Below are 20,625 nucleotides of genomic sequence, written 5' to 3' on the forward strand. Positions count from 1 at the left end.
AAGATTCCATTACGTTACATACAAGTCGACCTAATAAAAGCTTGTTAAAAACAACTTGAATTCATGTATCCATTAACTTCGTGATTATACATTAGGGACTTCGATTGTCATTACTATTTGTTTTAACCTTTCCAATACGCATTACTGAGTGTTGCCATTAACTTAAACAACTTCAAAGCCCCTTAAAAAGTTAACCTTATTAAAGTCTAAACAAGGTCCCTTGTCCTTCAATACATTTACCGAAAGTGAAATTTAATTACAGAATTCCAGGGCAAAACGAATCAAATATTCATGAGTTGATTCAGGGAATGCCCCGTGATGTTGACGCCCCGTGATGTACAAATAACATTAGCAATTAGCTTGGTTTTACTTAGATGAGTTCTTGATTATTAGTAAGTTGATGTTGATTAATTTAAAAAAGCGGCCAAGTGCGAGTCGGACTCGCCGAAGAAGGGTTCCGTATTTAGGGAATTTATGACGTATTAAAAAAAATTACTTACTAGATCTCGTTCAAACCAATTTTCGGTGGAAGTTTGCATGGTAATGTACATCATATATTTTTTTTAGTTTTATCATTCTCTTATTTTAGAAGTTACAGGGGGGACACACTCATTTTACCACTTTGGAAGTGTCTCTCGCGCAAACTATTCAGTTTAGAAAAAATGATGTTAGAAACCTCAATATCATTTTTAACGACCTATCCATAGATACCCCCACACGTATGGGTTTGATGAAAAATTTTTTTTGAGTTTCAGTTCTAAGTATGGGGAACCCCCAAAATTAATTGTTTTTTTTTTCTATTTTTGTGTGGAAATCTTAATGCGGTTCACAGAATACATCTACTTACCAAGTTTCAACAGTATAGTTCTTATAGTTTCGGAATAAAGTGGCTGTGACATACGGACGGACAGACAGACAGACAGACAGACATAACGAATCCATAAGGGTTCCGTTTTTTGCCATTTGGCTACGGAACCCTAAAAAGGGTGCTAAATACTGTTAAAATCGGTTTACGATGCACTTGGTTTAAAAAAATGTAACACGTTTTATGAATTAAAGTTTCATTATGAAAAATCTTTTAAATTAATGCACTGAACATGAAATCCATCGAAACCAAACATTAATATCGGAAGTTAAATGAGCGATCGGCCGCCATCTTGAATATCCGTGTTGTGACAATGCCGTCGGCAGGAAATGGCTTCTGCTAAAACAACTGGAAGCTAGAACTACGAGGGGCGTTCAAAATATTCTCGGTATTGATATCTTACGACCTCTTCTAAAATTTCTTTCGTTACTGGCCGCTAAGGTTTATTCATTGACATTAAAAAAAAGTATAATTCGAACCGAGATAGTCTTTTGTTTTTCTGCAATTGCTGAACAAACATGAACATCCTGTGCGAATTGACAATGTTAACTAAATTAGAACATCGATGCGTGATAAAATTCTTGACAAAACAGGGTAAAAATCAAAAAACCATAAAAGAGGAAATGGATTGTGTTTACCGTGAGTCTGCTCCTTCTTTATCTACCATTCAAAAGTGGTCAAGCGAGTTTAAACGCGGAAGGGAGAGTATTGAAGATGACCCTAGACCTGGCCGGCCTGTAGTAGCTACTTCACAAGAAAATATTGATAAAGTGGAAAAACTTATATTGGAAGATGGTCGAGTGAAGGTAAAATCTATAGCACAAGTAACCAATCTCTCTATTGGTACCGTACATGATATTATACATGACCATCTTAATATGTCAAAAGTAAGTGCAAGATGGGTTCCGCGAATGCTGACTCGGCTTCAAAAAGACATGCGTGTAGCTTGTTGTTCCGATTTTATTGACCTGTGCGGTGAAAATCCTGATGAGGTGCTGCAAAGAATAGTTACTGGAGATGAAACCTGGGTTCATCATTATGACCCAGAGAGTAAACAAGAGTCCATGCAGTGGCACATTAAGGGTTCAGCTCATCCCAAGAAGTTGAAGGTCATCCCTTCAGCTGGCAAGGTCATGGCCACGATATTTTGGGATTGTGAAGGAGTATTACTAATCGATTATAAAGAAAAAGGTGTAAATATCACAGGACAGTACTACGCTAACATTCTACGTCAATTAAAGGATGTAATTAAAGAAAAGAGGCGAGGAAAGTTAACCAAAGGTATTCTGCTTCTGCATGACAACGCCCCCGTCCATACTGCTCATATTGCCAAGGCAGCTATTGTTGAATGTGGGTTTAAAACTGTTACTCACCCACCGTATAGTCCGGACTTAGCCCCCAGCGACTTCTTTTTGCTCCCCAATCTTAAAAAGGATCTGCGTGGAAATAAATTTTCTGACGATGAAGCATTGAAGGCGGCAGTGGAGGAGCATTTTTACACGAAAGATAAAAAATATTTTTACGAGGGATTAAAAAAAATAATTGATCGATCTTTTAAGTGTATGAACATAGGGGGGGAGTATATTGAAAAATAAAAATATCAAACTTTTCGTACTTGTTTGTTTTCATTCTCATACCGAGAATATTTTGAATACCCCTCGTAGTTCAATTGACGATTCTAGGGAGATGGAAATTGAAAGCACTTTAACGAATGTGTAGACTAATCTTAGTGGTTTTTAATGGTTTACCGTGACAGTATTTTATCATTAATTATTCTTTATAGTTAATTACTTATCATTCATCTTATACAGGGAAATTACGGGATCCCTAATGGCAAATAGCGATGAAGCAGTGACTCAACTAGATATTTTTTGTGTTTTATTACCACGAATTTGTGAAACAAATATCTATTTCATATTAAACTGCAATGGCTAAGAGTAACCAAAATGAAACTGGTCAGGGAGCTTTTTTCATGCACACTAGAACGGTCCAGGGCCGGGCCGAAGCGACCGACACTTTAGTTTTCTATAGAAAATTAGATCATCACGTCACCGATCACCCGACAGTATCGGAAGCCTCAGCCCGGACCCGGACCGTTCTTCAGGCGCTTCGGTTTCTATGGAAAGCACCACGTGATCACCGATCAGCCGTCATAAAAAATGACATGTCGGACGCCTCAGCCCGGACCCGGACCGTTATAAGGTGAGTCATCCTTACTCCTCCCCCTACTAGACCAATGCACATATCATTCATTTTTACATATTCATATCTCACACTGGAATTCAATAAGTATCTTTTAACTGGGTCTAAGCAAAAGTGCCTCTTCAGCATCTGCTGCTATGAGTTCAATAAAAAGCGGCCAAATGCGAGTCGGACTCGCCCATGAAGGGTTCCGTATTTAGGGGATTTATGACGTATTAAAAAAACTACTTACTAGATCTTGTTCAAACCAATTTTCGGTGGAAGTTTGCATGGTAATGTACATCATATATTTTTTTTTAGTTTTATCATTCTCTTATTTTAGAAGTTACAGGAGGGGGGACACACATTTTACCACTTTGGAAGTGTCTCTCGCGCAAACTATTCAGTTTAGAAAAAAAATGTTATTAGAAACCTCAATATCATTTTTGAAGACCTATCCATAGATACCCCACACGTATGGGTTTGAAGAAAAAAAAATTTTTGAGTTTCAGTTCTAAGTATGGGGAACCCCCGAAAAAAATTTTTTTTTTCTATTTTTGTGTGAAAATCTTAATGCGGTTCACAGAATACATCTACTTACCAAGTTTCAACAGTATAGTTCTTATAGTTTCGGAAAAAAGTGGCTGTGACATACGGACGGACAGACGGACAGACGGACAGACAGACAGACAGACATGACGAATCTATAAGGGTTCCGTTTTTTGCCATTTTGGCTACGGAACCCTAAAAATCTAAGTAAAAGTATAGTTTGCAAAAATATCTTTAAAAAATATGTCATGCATATTTCCCTGTAAAAGTAGCCGAAATGTTATTGCTTTAAATAATGTTTTGCTTAAAACGTGCTGAGCTTCTCACAGAAAAGCTATGTTAGAACCTAAATCTGCCCAAAAATCATTTCACAAAAGCGGAAAACGGAACGCTTGATAGGTAGGTATTCTGCTGCTAAAACTAACCAATTCCCGTGTCAAAAAAGAACGTTCCTTTCCACGCAACAAAGCGTGAATTTCTGCGAATTTTCCCCTTTTTCGTTTTTGTCGTTTTTCATTTGTCTGGAAATTAGTGGAACAGGTCAGCTGGCAACTGTGATCGAGCAGCAATTAAGGTGTTGTTCACACTGGATGTGGATCCGTATTACGCCGGTGGGCGTTTTCTAAAATAAATATCGAAAACCTGATTCTTTCAAATCTGGACATTCTTGGGCTCATTCTACTCAGAATCGACAGCATTCTCCATCCTTCCATTAAAAAAAGCGGCCAAGTGCGAGTCGGACTCGCCCATGAAGGGTTCCGTATTTAGGGGATTTATGACGTATTAAAAAAAAACTACTTACTACATCTCGTTCAAACTAATTTTCGGTGGAAGTTTGCATGGTAATGTACATCATATATTTTTTTTAGTTTTATCATTCTCTTATTTTAGAAGTTACAGGGGGGGGGGGGGACACATTTTACCACTTTGGAAGTGTCTCTCGCGCAAACTATTCAGTTTAAAAAAAATGATATTAGAAACCTCAATATCATTTTTGAAGACCTATCCATAGATACTCCACACGTATGGGTTTGATGAAAATTTTTTTTTTTTGAGTTTCAGTTCTAAGTCTGGGGAACCCCCAAAATTTATTGTTTTTTTTTCTATTATGTAAAAATCTTAATGCGGTTCACAGAATACATCTACTTACCAAGTTTCAACAGTATAGTTCTTATAGTTTCGGAGAAAAGTGGCTGTGACATACGGACGGACAGACAGACGGACAGACAGACAGACAGACATGACGAATCCATAAGGGTTTCGTTTTTTGCCATTTGGCTACGGAACCCTAAAAAGATGTCCCAAAATGTCCATTCCATTTTATCACGTTTTATTATGAGAAAATTTTTCACTTGTATGGACGTGACGTAGTGGAATTGTACAATTTTCATACAAATTTTTGGGAGAAGTTTTTTTATCATCAGGATTGAATATGCTAGTTAGTGATTCTGAGTTGAAAGAACCCAAAAACACCAGGATCTGTGAGAATCGGGTTTTCAATATTTATTTTAGAAAACGCCCCGGTACGGTGTATTTTATTACAAGCTTTTATTTAGTTTCACCTGTCCCGTTGTCTGTCTGTCTGTCGGTCTGTAATCAAATCTTGAAAGTTAAATTTGATCCACTTCCCGGTTTCCGATTGAGCTGAAATTTTGCATACATACATGTAAGTCGGGTGACAATGAAATATTATGGTACCATCGAGCTGATCTGATGATGGAGACAGGAGGTAGCCATAGAAACTCTGTGATGAAACAACGCACCATAAACTCCCTAAACATTGCCGACCGTACCGCTTTTCACTGAAAGAAAACATCGTGAAGAAATCGCGGACTTATCCCAATTAATCCTAGTTTTCCCTACAAAGAAGGTCAGACTATAAACTAGTGCGTGCGCCAATTCTGAAGATAAAGTTGCCGAGTGGTTCCCAGGCTTCTCTAGTGTAATTAATACCTATAGGTATTACCAAAATAGAGAGACCAAACATTATCTCCTACTCTTAGTTTGAGCATAACTTTATTTCAGAATAATATCTGATGAACTGATTCGCGAACTTCGCCTCAGTTTCAAATTTAGAGCTCGTTTGCAATGGAGATTCCGCAATATCAAAATAAAATTAAATAGATTACATCTCTTCGCAAACATGATTTATTTAAGTGCTTCGAGGAGCCATTTGTCTTCTTTCGTATTACGTTCCTACGTTTACTTTTACATAGTATATCGCGTGGAGAACGTGATGTTAAATATACCTATTACAATATAATACAATAATATTCAAGCTAACATGTTCACATATAACAAAAACTTGACAAACTGATAGTTATGTCAATTACCCCGCTTAAATTTAAACTTATAGTGAAATTAATGAACGATATTTTATGCGATAATATATTAACGGAACTATTAAAAAAATACCTATCCACATCAAAAATACCTAAACAAGACCTAAGGGAAAGTTTTTAGTGATGTAATTAATTATAATCTCTTGACATACTTGCGTCCTTGTTTCCAAGTTAATAGTCAAGATTTAAGTTTTTTCTTAAATACTTAACTAAATGTCTTAAAACCCAGTCATAACAATAAAGGTCCCCATAAAGAGACTTCTTCATAATTAGCAACTTCAATCAATAAACAACCTTATCTTGTTGCAGGACGGCACATTCTCCCTCGCAGACTTCACAGACGCCTACCAAGAGAACGAGGTCCAACGCGTCATCAGGGCCTACGAGAACTCGATATCCATTGACATACACTGCTCTACCAGCGGTGGCGGGGAGTGGAGCAAACTCCCAGACATGCCATTTGTGAAACATTGCAAGATTAGGGTCAACCCTACGGATATACTGGACTCTGGCTCGCAAGCCATTAAGGACTTTGTCGGTGAGTGTTTAGAATATATTTTTATTAATTTCATAACAAAACTAGCCCGGGCTTGTGAGAACTCCATTTCCATAGACATACACTGCTCTACCAGCGGTGGCGGGGAGTGGAGCAAACTCCCAGACATGCCATTTGTGAAACATTGCAAGATTAGGGTCAACCCTACGGATATACTGGACTCTGGCTCGCAAGCCATTAAGGACTTTGTCGGTAAGTGATTAAAATATATTTTTGAATAATTACATGAGAAAACTTGCATGTTTTTTTGAGAGTTTCATCTCCATCAACATACGTTGCTCTACCAGCGGTGGTGGGGAGTGGAGCAAACTCCCAGACATGCCATTTGTGAAACATTGCAAAATTAGGGTCCCTTATTTTATGTAAGGAGGAATGTACAGTCACCTGCAATAATATGTTAGTCTTCGAAGGCCGCAAAAACGCGATCTTAATTGTAGAGCCATAAGAGCGTGTCACATATTTTTGTAGCCTTCGAAGAGTAATATAATTATTAATGCAGGTGACTGTACCAATTTATTAGGCCAACCGGTTACCTATGTTAAAATCTATAGCCTCCCGTTATCTCTCTTAGATAAGCAATAAACTAAAATTAAAATTTGGTTCATCCATGTCTCTAGCGCGCTAAAAAAATAACGTAAAATTCTTATTCCATAATTGATTACTCAAAACGATCATTATATTAAGACCATTTTTCCCGCCGCTGAAATTCCGCCGTCGTTTAAAATCGTTCGCTGTATGATCAATTATTCATGCTCGGATATAGGCCGAATATTTCAATTAAAGATGGAAATCGATTGCAGGCGATCATTCGAATGGACGGGAGACTGATTCTGATTTAATAATTTGTTAAGGCTTCGATCTTGTTTTGATACAAGCTTGGTAATCGCTCACGCTAAGAAGATCAATTCAGAGGTACATTTTGACATGGAAATGATGAACATAGGATGTGATTATCATTTGCGCGTCCATTTTGCTCATTACTTGTCCAAGTATGTTAGTTAGTTAGTTAGTTTTACCGAGCCCGTACCATGAGTCACTGACAGTGTCAAAACTGACATACGCTATCGAGAACGTAACTTACTTTCTATACATCACGCTCACACTAATATGCGAGTACGAGCAAGATGTATAGAAAGTAAATTACGTTCTCGATGGCGTTTATGTCAGTGTCAAACTGATGGTAGCCGTACTGGGCATTTTCCGCAAGTCGACAACCATTGTGCCCATTTTGCGTGAAAAACGAGGTAGCTCTACTCTAGCCACCCCGGCTCCTCCATGAAACCTTTTTTTTTGGGAGGAAATATCCATTGTGGATACCTCCGCACAAAAACCTCCCAGTTGTCCTCCTCGGCGCATTTCGGACCGCTCTGAGATCTCCAATGAGCGCGCCAGTGCCGTCCTAGCGTCATGCCCCTTTGTGGGTCCCCTCTTTTTAGTCGCAGTCCCTAGCTGCGACCGTCTCCGACCCCGAGGACCTTTTAGTCGCCTTTTACGACAGGCAGGGGATGCCGTAGCCGTATTCTTACGCCCGGGCTACAGGGCGCTCCTCCATGAAACCTAGCAGTGTCTTCAGGTTAACTGCCTCCTTCAGTGTGCACGGAGTCCCTAGGTATTGGTTCCTGTATACTTGTACCTGTTTATAGTGTAGGAGAATATGTTTTTCTGTTTCCTCTTCTTCCATGCACGCTCTTCTCATGGGGCAGTATGTATTGCAGGGAGATGCACTGGCGAACAATCATCATCTGCCTCGCGTTGTCCCGGCATTTTGCCACGGCTTATGGGAACCATGGGGTCCGCTTGGCAACTAATCCCAGTAATTGGCGTGGGCACTAGTTTTTACGAAAGCGACTGCCATCTGACCTTCCAACCCAACCCAGAGGGTAAACTAGACCCGTATTGGGATTAGTCCGGTTTCCTCACGATGTTTTACTTCACGGAAAAGCGACTGGTAAATATCAAATGATATTTCGTACATACGTTCCGAAAAACTCATTGGTACGAGCCGGGGTTCGAACCCGCGACCTCAGGATTGCAAGTCGCACGCTCTTACCGCTAGGCCACCGGCGCTTTTATACCAATAACACTTTTACGCTTTTATGCACTGGCGAACAATAACAAAATAAAATCATTTAAATATCATTTCGATGTCAAATTGGTTCAATGAACGTAACAAAAATGCAAAAATGTACAAAACCACAATTTTTTTATATCAACGAAACTATTGATCTCATACACATAAAACTCATAAAACTCCCATAGGAATATATTGACATTTTTATGAACATCGGCATTCACCGCTAAGCGGTTGCTACTCAATATCATAAAACGTCAAGGAGCGGCATTTAACCTTTAGAAACCTCAACTTGATCTTAGGTATATTGATTTGACTATGAGGCCAATTCGTGTGAGATGAATGTTTAGTTACCATGCGTTTCGCGCCAATACATGTACGGACAAGTACGAGCGCAATTAAAAATGACTAAATAACATGGTTCAAATGTAATCCTGATCTGTGTTTCGATTTTTGCGTTTCCCTGATCCGGGAAACGCAAAAATCGAACCCGGCTATCTGCCTCTTTATCGCTCTAATATGCAAGAGTGACAGAGAGGTTAGATAACAAAATTTTGACTCTCTTGTTTGCGGTAGACCCTCAAATAGTGAGTAATTGTGTTAGTGGCGCCCCCTACGCAGAGTTTCGCGTTATATTCCCTATTGGCCTGTATGCCGTAGTTGTTTAACGTCAAAGTTATCTATAAAAAGCTCCAGGGCGATGCACGGGCACGGCAAGTACCTATTTTCAAATGAATATCAAATCACGTTGCGATTCCCAAACCCCGAATACCGCTCGCCCTAGTTTCGCGAATGATTGACAGTCAAATCCAATAGCGATCCCATCAGATTTTTTATCGGATTGTGATACGTTTACGATTTTCGCGAGGCGTGTGGAATTGGCGGAAATTGGTTACGCGTTACAAATACTTTTGTAGAATATTCACGTATAAAGTAAAAGTAAAATACTTTTCATTTTGTATTTAAGATAGAAAAACTCTTACGAAATCTTTTCTAATTTTTCATTTTCGTATTTTTTTGTATGAAATATTCTTCGGTTTTATTATACAGAAATCTTAGATGCGTAATTGTCACAATAATTTCTATCGTACTCAATTATTAGAGAACGTTTGACGCAGATCTGTTAATAGGTTGTGCACTAACGACCCCTCTTGTGCAGAGTGTGCACTGTGTAGGGTACCAAGACATATAAGGCAAGATAGGACTTTGAGAAAATCTTACACTTATCAGAAAATCTCGATTGTAATAATTTGTATTCAATTTACTTGTTTTTAACTGGGAGACCAATCATATTGTACTCTTTCAAAATTATTTTAATAACAAAACTTCCGTGAGACACAGGCATATTAAATATATTAAAAACGGATCAATCACGTATTTTAAGTCGAAAACGCTCGATATGGTTCACTTAGTACCGAAAATTAAAAAAAATATATGTATGTCACTTTAGTTACCATTCAAGCGTGCATTTCGCATTTCGTATTGGCGTGAGCGAAATATGAAATATTGGTTGAATGAGAACAAAATGACATCATGTAGGTAAGTCATTTTGATATTTACATTTGATGTTAAAATCAAAATGACAATCTCTTTTTTACGTGTGTATTACGTTTTAAACTAGATAAAATCATGTCACAAATTATTCTAAGCATGATATTAAATTTCCTGAAACATTAAGGTTTGTAGATAGATGCTCATAATATACCGTGTTGTGAGTAGCATCTAAAAGTTACCCTCATAATTTCCCCGCGAACGACACTCCGCAACATGAACCAAACAAACACTACACGTCCGCAAAACTTCGCCAAAATTACTCGCAACTCGTGCCCTCAAATTATTCCAACTCAGACACCCTACTCTCACAATTCGCTCATCAACATGTCTCGCACAATTTGCAGCCTTGTTACCCTACAGAAGCTACGCGCTACGAACGTCGCTACGGCCATCTACGGCGTAGCACTGAGCGTAAATGTAGTTTGCAATGTCGTGTTCTACGAAAAGAGACTTTAAAGTGTTGTATTAGGGGTGTTTTTAAGGAATCCATACTTGCTTATTACTCTTATTAGTTTCAATGGCTTCCATTGAAATGTCAGAGTGGAATGCAGTTTCCATATGTTATGTTATTTCAATTAGAATTCCTTGCTACATGCGTTATATGCTTAGTGGAATTAGGTAGGTAATAAGTAGCATTTTCTATCTGATGAGCGAAAGCGCGCGCGGTTTATCCGCTTTGTAGCGTAATGCGTCTACAAACAGAGAACCCGCCTAGTAGCGGGTCGCTGGCAGTGAATGTGTAAAATAAAAATTTAGAGAAATTAAACTTTTCTATTTTCCCTTTAATTACATGATGCGAGAAGACAAGATGATACTTTTTAACAAGCTTTTATTAGGTCGACCTGTATGTAACTAAAATGTAATGGAATCTAAGGTAACTAATTTAACCATCTTCCAAGGATCGTAGCGTCATGAAAATTGGCAGCTGTATGTAGTTCTGATGACAATACAATAATATGGTACTGTCGAACTGATCTGATGATGGAGACAGGAGGTGGCCATAGGAACTCTGTGATGAAACAACGCAACCTAATTGTGTTAGGGGTTTTTAGAATTTTCTCGATGAGTATTAGTTGTCTGTCGTAAGAAAAGTACAGTCAGCGATAAAAGCTTGTACCAAAATATAAATTTTTGCTATGTTATTGTACTAGGAAGTCCTGGATTATCGTTATTTCAAAAATATTCATTATCGCCTTCATCATCATAAAGTATTCTAAATTACAATGAAAACAATATTGGCCGCAGAATCGCTGATGTGTCTTGTTTCGATAATATTGATTCAGTATTGATTGTATTCAAAGAAAGATAATACTTAACTTTTGTCAAGTCCTAGCGTCGATACAACTATCGTTTTACTTGTAACACCCGCATGGTAATCCGCGAAACAGCTTTTTATAAGTGTAATAGAGTTAGACCAAGAAAAGACTGCAGCGATTTTGATAGCCCCCGCAGTGCAAGTGTTATTTACACGTCATAAATTCATAGAAGTTTGACGTTTAAAATGACACTTGCACTGCGTGGGCTATCAAAATCGCTGCAGACTTTCCTCGGTCTGACTCTAGTTAATGAACAACATAAAGTCACATATCACAGAACACTGAGTTAATAAGTAATTCAGTCTACAACTAGTTCCAAGATGGCGGCGCATAATGCACGAGCCTACTCACTGTAGTTTGTAAACTAGTTTAGGAGTTACGATACGGGGTATAATGGAGTTAAACATTCACACTGAGCCTGTTCATAACTGCGAGACGGTGTCGTTCTCTTAGCGCCACTTGCACCAACCTACTAACCCGGAGTTAACCGGTTAAACCGTTAATTTCTAATGATAATTATTCGCTTAAAATGTTAGTAATGGAATCGATTGTCATCATATTTTTCAAGATTGACGATTATGACGCTTTCTCAAAATCCGTGAATATAATAATTATCAAGAGAATCAGGAAATTCTAACCAATTTTTTGCGTAACGGCCCGGAATCAACTAGCTGCTCTTAGTACCCTATTTAAATGATTCAACCTGTATAAGGATTTGTTTACCCACCGCGTCTGCCTGTCTGTATCTTCGCGATAAACTCAAAAACTACTCCACGGATTTCCATGCGGTTTTCACTTTTCAATAGAGTGATCTTGAGGAAGGTTTAGGTGTATAATTTGTCAAGGTTTTGTGTAAATAGGTAAATTGGTTGTAATATGACGATATTTGCTAATGATGTCGGAAAACATCACGCTGTACTATATACGTGCGAAGCCTGGGCGGGTCTCTAGTCTTTAATAAAAACACACGTGTTAGGGAAAAAATTTTGAAATTGTTCTCAAGACAAAGAGTCCCGCGAATCCAAACATTAAAATTTTATTAAAATTACAACAGGGCGTTAATGAGAAGATTAAAACTTCTAAAGTGATCGCAAACTTGTACATTCCAGGCCGCCGCCGGCAAGTGCGTAATTTCCCGTTTAGCATGTATTTATGCATAACGCGCGTGAAAGGAATTTTCGGGTGTTACAAGTAAATTGCTCACATTGTGATATGAATTATAGGGTTGTTTAATTTACTTGAAGGCAGTATACAAGGGCTTTTCATAGCGTGTATCGAACGACGTTGTAGCTAATTTAAGCGATATCATAAAATACATTCGTGTGTATATAATAATGGTAAACTGGAATGAACTGTCGCCCGCGCTATTTCCGGACCGATACGGCCTTCAAACCCTCAAGAAACATCTGTAGTTGACTCTGTTAACACAGCTCAGATCACCTGGCTCAATTAAGTGAATTGTTGCATCCTATATGACGTCACGGACGGCCGATTGTGGCCGAAATTAGAAGATCGGAAACGATCGGATGCGTATACAACGTCCGCCGACAGCAGCCAACGGCAAATTGAACTACAAACTAGAGTTGTACTGTATTAATTTAATTATAATAAATCATTGTACACAAGTTTAAATAACAAGTCTTCATTGAAGATCCACTTAGGTATCCCTGCACTACCTAGAAAGGAGCCTAGGCCTCAACGTCTGTGGCCTCAACATAAACTAAAAATACACTTCGATCAAGATCATGTCCCCATTTCATACGGAACAAGTAAAAGTAGGTATCTACATAAAATTATCACACTTTCAAATGTCTTCATCAGCAGTTCCACTTCTTCAAACAATGCTTTGCGATAATCGGTGTACCTATAATATTTAGAGTTCCCTAATTATCTTTATTCAATTATAAATTGTTCTTTTCTTTTGTATATTTTTACTGAGTGCCAATAAAGAGTATTCTATCTATTTATGTCCAGCATATAATTAAATGATTTTAACTGGAAATGTGCTCTTTTAAAACAAAAGAAGGTTTACTTAAATTCGTTCAGCCGTCTTCGTAAAATCAGGGAGCATACGTACAAGAAAAGATCCCGGCGAACGGACAAATCCCCTTTCGCAACCATTTTACAAAGTCCAAGTAGGTACGTGCAAGTTAGAACATTCTTCAATAAACCTCGTTATTCAGTAACTAAGCCCCAAGGTGCCTATTCAGAGCTATTGTACAGCCTTCTCGAAGCGAAGTTGACCGAGACTTGCGTTGCACCTTGAATTTTTGAACGAACGGCATAAAAATGATTTTGTAGGTACCCTAATTCAATTCCGGATTCAATTCAATTTATTTATTTTGCTTACACAATTGTCATTATTGGTGGATGACAACCGGAAGCCAATAACTGAGCCTTTAGTGTCTGTCTATTTGTCAGTGTCTATATTTTGTGAATCTTCTTACGCATTTGAGCAGTTTTCATTTACAATTCTATAATATTCAAACTTTTCTTCGAATTTGTTTCCGTGCTGGTTTTTGGCAATCCTAGAACCGCCCACAATCTCTCTCCTTTGCCTTAAGGTTGACTGGTAGATAATAATGTTGGCATTAAGTCCGCCTTTTATACGATAAGTTTTTCTTTAGTGCAATAAAGATTAATAGTTATTTGTACAACAAGTGATCAAAGTTTGATATTTCTTCGAGTGCTTATTTTGAGTCCCGTGCAAGCGAAAGATTCTATAATAGATTCACGAGCGTAGCGAGTGAATCTAATTTAGAATCTTGAGCGTAGTAAGGGACTCAAAAGCGCACGAGATGTAAATAACTTTGATCTCGTGTAGTACACAACATTTTTCACCTGAGCAGTGAGAACATACCTATTAGACAACTTGAAAAATGTAATCCTTCTTCATCACTTAATACCTGCACTCATGTTTTCTTAAGATATACAAACAATTAAGTTTAATTACCGCAATGGAACACAAAAACAAAACGTAATAATATAGAAATAACAAACATTAACTGACACTTCAATCGACAATTTTTTTTTGTTAAAAAAATCTTTGTAAGATACGGTCCGAATTGCGAATCGTAGGTACTATTTGTCAACTATGGTAGAAATTCTTAAAAGTAAAATAATTAATTTTGCGTGATGATCTGTGTATTTTTTGAGTTCATTATTTTAATTGTACAATAAAATACCTAAAATATAGTATTTTATCAGTTTTTATCAAATCTTAAACTTTATTTTTATTAATTATTAAGATTTCATACTCGTACGTGGTTTGGAACGATGCGGTCTGAAGTTTTTCGGGGGTCTATTATAAACCGTGAATATACCGTTGAATTGAATGTCGTTTTAACTTTTTTTTTGTCTGTTTCTTTTTGCTAACAGTGTGAAAGGGACAGAGATAATAGAACCCAAGTATTTCGAACTTTTATTAGACCCCGCATGTTGAAATAACATTTGACTATAAAGGTCACTTGAATGTCACTTTGTCTCAGTCAGTGAGCAAAATCGCATTTTGCTCACTGTTTTTAAGAATCAAAGTACCCTTGTTCGAGCTGCTGAGGTGAAAATTAATAAACCCTTCTCTTACAGTTCAGCGACTGTTTGGTCGTGTTTTGTTTTGTAAGTAGGTAGGTAATGTTTTGTCTTTTATACTTAAAAAATGTTTGTAAAGTTTTATCAAACTTTTCCTAATACGTATAACTACTTGAAAGGTCCTCAATTTTATAGTAAGTTTCTATAATAACCTATCGAATCATATATAAACCAGGTAAACTCTACAAAGACACCCTTACTCTCCGATAAGGCATAATTTATAATAAACTTGTAACACTTTTCCCCCATTGCAATAAAGCCATAAGCTCTAAATAATACATCCTAACCGAAACCATCTAACGCCTCTCCCAAAGAATTACACGAACAAATACACCACTATATCGCTAAATAACCAATACCTTTTCCAATATCCACTTCCCACGCAAAACACTACCTTAAACAGTATAGAAATACATACTGAAATCGCGTGTGATCTCATAGTCTCTCTAATACGATCGCTGCTATAGAGATTTCAACTCTAAGAACATTAAAATGTACGGAGACCGGGTGGTAATCGCTTGGATAGGGTAAAGGCGCCTTGAATGGCTATTTATTATGAACCGGGGTAAACAGCTTTATGTGGACACCTGGAGTATTTCCAATAAGGACGAGTAATTTCTTTGGTATTTATAGAAAGCAAGCGTTAGTAGTTAATTGCTTGGGTTTTTGCAATTCGTTCTACAGACTTACTTTTATTTCGTGAAGTCAACTACTAATTAAGAGTCTACTTACTTATTTAATTAAGAGTCTCTCTCTGCTCATTATGGGTTTCCTTCTACTACCGGACTGCCATATATCTCAGGCGGTTTGTAAAGTAGTTCATGGTTTTCTGGTAGAAGGTACCAGTAGAGAATGATAATTATAATAATTATCTAACGAAAGTAATATGCGTTCCTGCGCACGCGTTTTCTCGGTCACTATTAAAGTTGTTCCTTTTTCATTTCCGCAACTTACTCATAGGTAGTTCATTCTTATTATTTGTATCTCCTTGGATATCACGGGTCTATAATCCCGGTTTTTTGATAGGCTTGCGTGGGGACACAGATCCAACACGTAGAGGCCCCTTGGAGAGCTTTTATGTCATGTAGAACGCCTGCTGGAACCCGTTCCCGGGTGCAACAATAGACACCCATGAACCGGTCTCAGCAGGCATTGGGACTATTGTAGAAAAAGAGAACAGTATACTGGTCTATGGATTGAAATTTGGGTGGACTATGAGACTGGGTTATTACAAAGACGACACTGGGTTATTACAATGTGTTCACAAGTTATCGAGGCAGGTGGTGACTTGCCGCGCACTAGATGGGCCCCTGAAACTGCCGTCGCGAAGACGACCAGGAGCAACATCGGTGTGAGCGGCTCAGAGGTGTCGAGAGGTGTGCGCCGCTTTCTACCCAGTGGCTGTTAACAGCCACTGTGCCAACTCGCGTCTTATGCATCTTTTACTTCTACCCCTGGAGCATATAGCTCTAACGACTCCTCTCTGGACGGCCAATTAAGGCAAGCCAGAGCTGAGAGTCCTGCGGGTCCCCTTGGGGTCCACTCCGACCGACGAAGATACGCCGGAGACGGAGACCCTGACCGACTCTCGGGAGCACTCGGGTCCGTGATGGGGTCGTTACTCCCCAACAGCTCGCCACAAGCTGCCCTTCATTCTTATTATGATTATAATGATTAAACTTTTTTACCTCATTATTAAGTTGTGCCTTCAAGTCTCGGAATAATAAACCAACAGGAACCGCCATTAACAGGCGTTCCCCTCTGCCAATAGTCGGCGGCCGCCGGTCAAGGAGGTTATATAAAACTAGTTGCCATACGTCATACGCCATTCAGCAAACGTCAGTCTAAGCGGAATATTAGGAGCAGAAAATGCCGAATTGTAGCGTTTTCTCCTGTAAAAACCGATCGGAAACATCTAGCGTACTTAAAAAACACGTTTCTTTTCATATGTAAGTACTATTACATCTAAATATTATGAAATAGTGCACTAATTTAGCAAAAAACTAAAAAACATTGTCAATCTGAAAGTGATACCACTTCATGGTACTAGATCTAATTTAGGGTAAAATTTAAAGAAGACTTTCTAAATATTCATTAGGTATACCTAACTTCTAATTTACGTTGGTTATTGTTGTATAATTTAATTTATATAACACCTTATTTTTATATCAACATAATCCATTCAATGAAATAAATAGTATAAATCATAAATAACGTGATATTACCGATATAGGGTCATTGTGCTAGTTTCCGTCCATGCTCTAGTCTCTAGTTTTCGTCGACATGACAGATTAGCAAATAACATATTTGATATTTAATTTGCTACTTGCCAAATACATTTTTTATGTAGATAGATTTATTGTCTCGACATTAAGGATTGCATTAACTCCAAATTTGTGCAGCAATGTAGATTTATATTCAATTTCGTCAAGTGGACGAAAACTAGAGCTGGACGAAAACTAAGGCACCTACCCTACTACTGTTTGAAAATTCATTTTTGTCTTAGTTTCTATCGTATATTTTTTATTTGACATGTCCAATGTTTGTATTGTAATTTATTTATTTTAAGGTATTTACTGCCGTCATTTTCCATAAATAGGCACTTTTAATTTATTACTCTGGTATCACTCTACCATAGTTAGTGATGGGGCACCATAAAAACCAATATCGATAAAATCTATATGAACATTATAAATATATTGTTTTTTTGATTTATTTTTTTAGATTTCCAAAAGATGCAATACATTTTAAACATAAGTAGTTTTCAGCTTACCAAGCCATCGAAAACCTAAAAATATTGCAATATCAGTCACGTTTTAAATATCTAAGAACTGCATAAGTAAGTTTGTAATTCCATATAAATATATGCTATTACAAAGTTACTGTTGCAGTTCCTACAAATAGTAGGTAAAGGTACACTACGATGTATGTACGATGTGAGTATGAATAAAGATGTGTTTAGCTATGATATGTGTATACATAGTATGGGTATGAGTACCCGAAAGAAGGACTGTCTACAAAAAGAGATGAGATCCCATCAAAAACATTACATGTAAAAAGGCGCAAGTCTCGCAACGCTTTTACTACAAAAAAGTTTTGAGATGTAATGTGAAACCAAGTCGGTTATTTTAATCAGTGCCAGGGGGTGTTAAAACCGTATCAATAAGATATCTTTAATTTGTAATACATATAATGACTTGGCAATCGCACATAATGCTTTACTCGTACCGTACTCGTAAATATGTGTAATGCTCAAACTGCAATTAGCGCTATGTTCGTTATGTTCAATTAGAATTATTTTTAATAGGTGACGATGATCCTTTTGTCATTATGCAGCCGTGCGATGGCCAAGTCATTATACGTATTACAAATTAAAGATATCTTATTGATACGGTTTTAACACCCCCTGCGGGCTCAGCACGGTTCCATTTTTTATCCACTATCACTAAGCCCGTCACTTTCGCACTTACATACTTGTTAGAACGTGACAGGCATGGTGATAAATGATAAAAATGCGACCGTGCTACTAGAGCAGGCCTGGCACTGATTAAAATAACCGACTTGGTTTCAAATTAGCATTACATCTCAAAACTTTTTTGTAGTAGAAGCGTTGCGAGACTTGCACCTTTTTACATGTAATGTTTTTGATGGTTATAATTGACTAAAGCAGACAGTTAAAATTCAGTCAATAAAATATCGACAATATTATCGACAAGTCCCTCGCACTTCTACGTTTACTTAGAACTGACATCATCTCGTTCACGGACAGGGTTGTCTGTGTTTGTTCTTGTATTTGTGTGAATATAGTTTATGCTAGTGTTTGTTAATTTTGTCGTGTGCATGTGTAGCGACGCATGCAAAAAATGCATTAGTGTTTACATTATTTGTGTGCGTTCCTCGCCCCCCGCGCCGAAAACGGCAGAATTTTTCACATAGAAATTAGTGCGTGTCACCACTCCATATTGGATTATTACTCCGAGCTTCAAGTGTATAATTTAAATGGCAAATCCCATAGTCTATAGTCAACTTTACACCGTCAGTAGTAAAGTTCATTTTTAAATGTCACGATACATAAGACGTCGTATGTATCGAGTTAGTAGGGCAGAAAATTCTGAAATGAACACTGATTCGTCCCGATGGATCTAGGGTTGCTAAACTTAAGTTTTCAAATGCCATCCTGGTTAATTTAAGGTCAATACGGGTAGGTACGTGTAGCTGGCCTTAGGGCTGGTTAAGGATGACTCACATTAGACCGGGCCGGGGCCGAGCCAGAGCTTCCGGCGCTTCGTTTTCTAAGGAAAGCACCACGCGTGATCACCGACCAGACCCCAATTTCACCACGGTGACAGGTGCGACAATTGTAAAACATCACTGTTGCTGACGTCACAGGCATCCATGGGCTACGGTTACCGCTTACCATCGGGCGGGCCGTATTCCTGTTTGCCACCATCATTGTATTATTTAAAAAAACATTATTATATTTTTTTAGATTTTTCTGTTACCGTGGTGAAATTGGGGCCAGCCGTCATAGAAAATGACGTGTCGGACGCCTCGGTCCGGGCCCGGGCCGGTCTAACGTGAGTCATCCTTAACACATTATTTATTACATTCCAACATTGATTAGTGCTTATGGCAAGTTCACACGTTTCTACTTGCTTCTTGTCTTTTGTGGCAACCATGAAATGTTTTTCGTTCCAAGAAACTCATTGGTGAAAGTGAAAGCCATGGAGAGCGGTTATCGTTTTAAAATCTGAACTAGTTTTGATACGACCACGGCTTTCTAGTTCTTTTAGCATGCACCAATCAGCGTGAGCGATCTTCAAGGTCGTATTTATAAGATCGAAACCGTAACAAGTTGGTAAATTAAATCCGCCTTACCACCCAGCGGCTACTGGTGTTTTCTGGCGTATAAAATAATTAAAATATATACCTAACAATAAAAGTTCTTAACTGAAATATTCCAAAGAAACCTGTAATTTTATTAAAAATACATTTTTAATTTAAACTCGTTTCAAAACGTTCTCATTATGCAGAGCATTTTACCTCGCCGGCTGGCAAATGCATTTCATTCGGAAAAGCATGAAACTTGCACAAGTGCGAAGTGTTTATATTTTATATGCTTTTAATTTTTATTCACAAACTTGAAACTAATGTGGCCTTGCCGCCGGCTAAACTGAATAGTTATAATTTACCTACCTACATAGTTACTGGACCTGGTCAACATGGACCTCTAAACTATTTTATTATTAGATCTTCTCGTTAGTTTCTTATTTTTAAACTAAATCCCCAAAAAACTCTCTTGTGAAAAAAACCCGCAACTGAAAATTTTGGAAAGTCGTTTTTCGGGCCTGATTGTATTCCAGACCTTGAGAGAGCTTTTCAAATAACTTTCTAAGAAAAATCAATGCAATGATCCAACAAAAACGAACAATTTATACTGCTCTTCTAATCATGTTATGTATTTCACTAAACAAAAACTATATATATTTTACTTCATATTTTCTTCTCTAGGTACATTGCAACTGTCACACATGACATACAAATGTATACTTGCGGCGCGATTCGGGAAATGAATTAGAGATTCATTAGATATGAAATAGTAA

The 20,625-nt window shown here is 37.8% G+C and overlaps 1 protein-coding gene across 1 annotated transcript in view; it reads left to right on the top strand.

The window, feature by feature from the left end:
- Nucleotides 1–20,625, top strand: part of LOC134656629 (microtubule-associated protein futsch) — a 204,021-nt gene that overhangs the window by 140,945 nt on the left and 42,451 nt on the right. Inside the window, exon 4 of the mRNA XM_063512186.1 lies at nt 6,247–6,475. Within this exon, the coding sequence (XP_063368256.1) occupies nt 6,247–6,475 (229 nt within the window). The remainder of the gene's footprint in view (nt 1–6,246; nt 6,476–20,625) is intronic.

Source organism: Cydia amplana, chromosome 18 (genome assembly GCF_948474715.1).
Source record: "Cydia amplana chromosome 18, ilCydAmpl1.1, whole genome shotgun sequence".
In the NCBI taxonomy this organism is placed as follows: Eukaryota; Metazoa; Arthropoda; class Insecta; order Lepidoptera; family Tortricidae; genus Cydia; species Cydia amplana.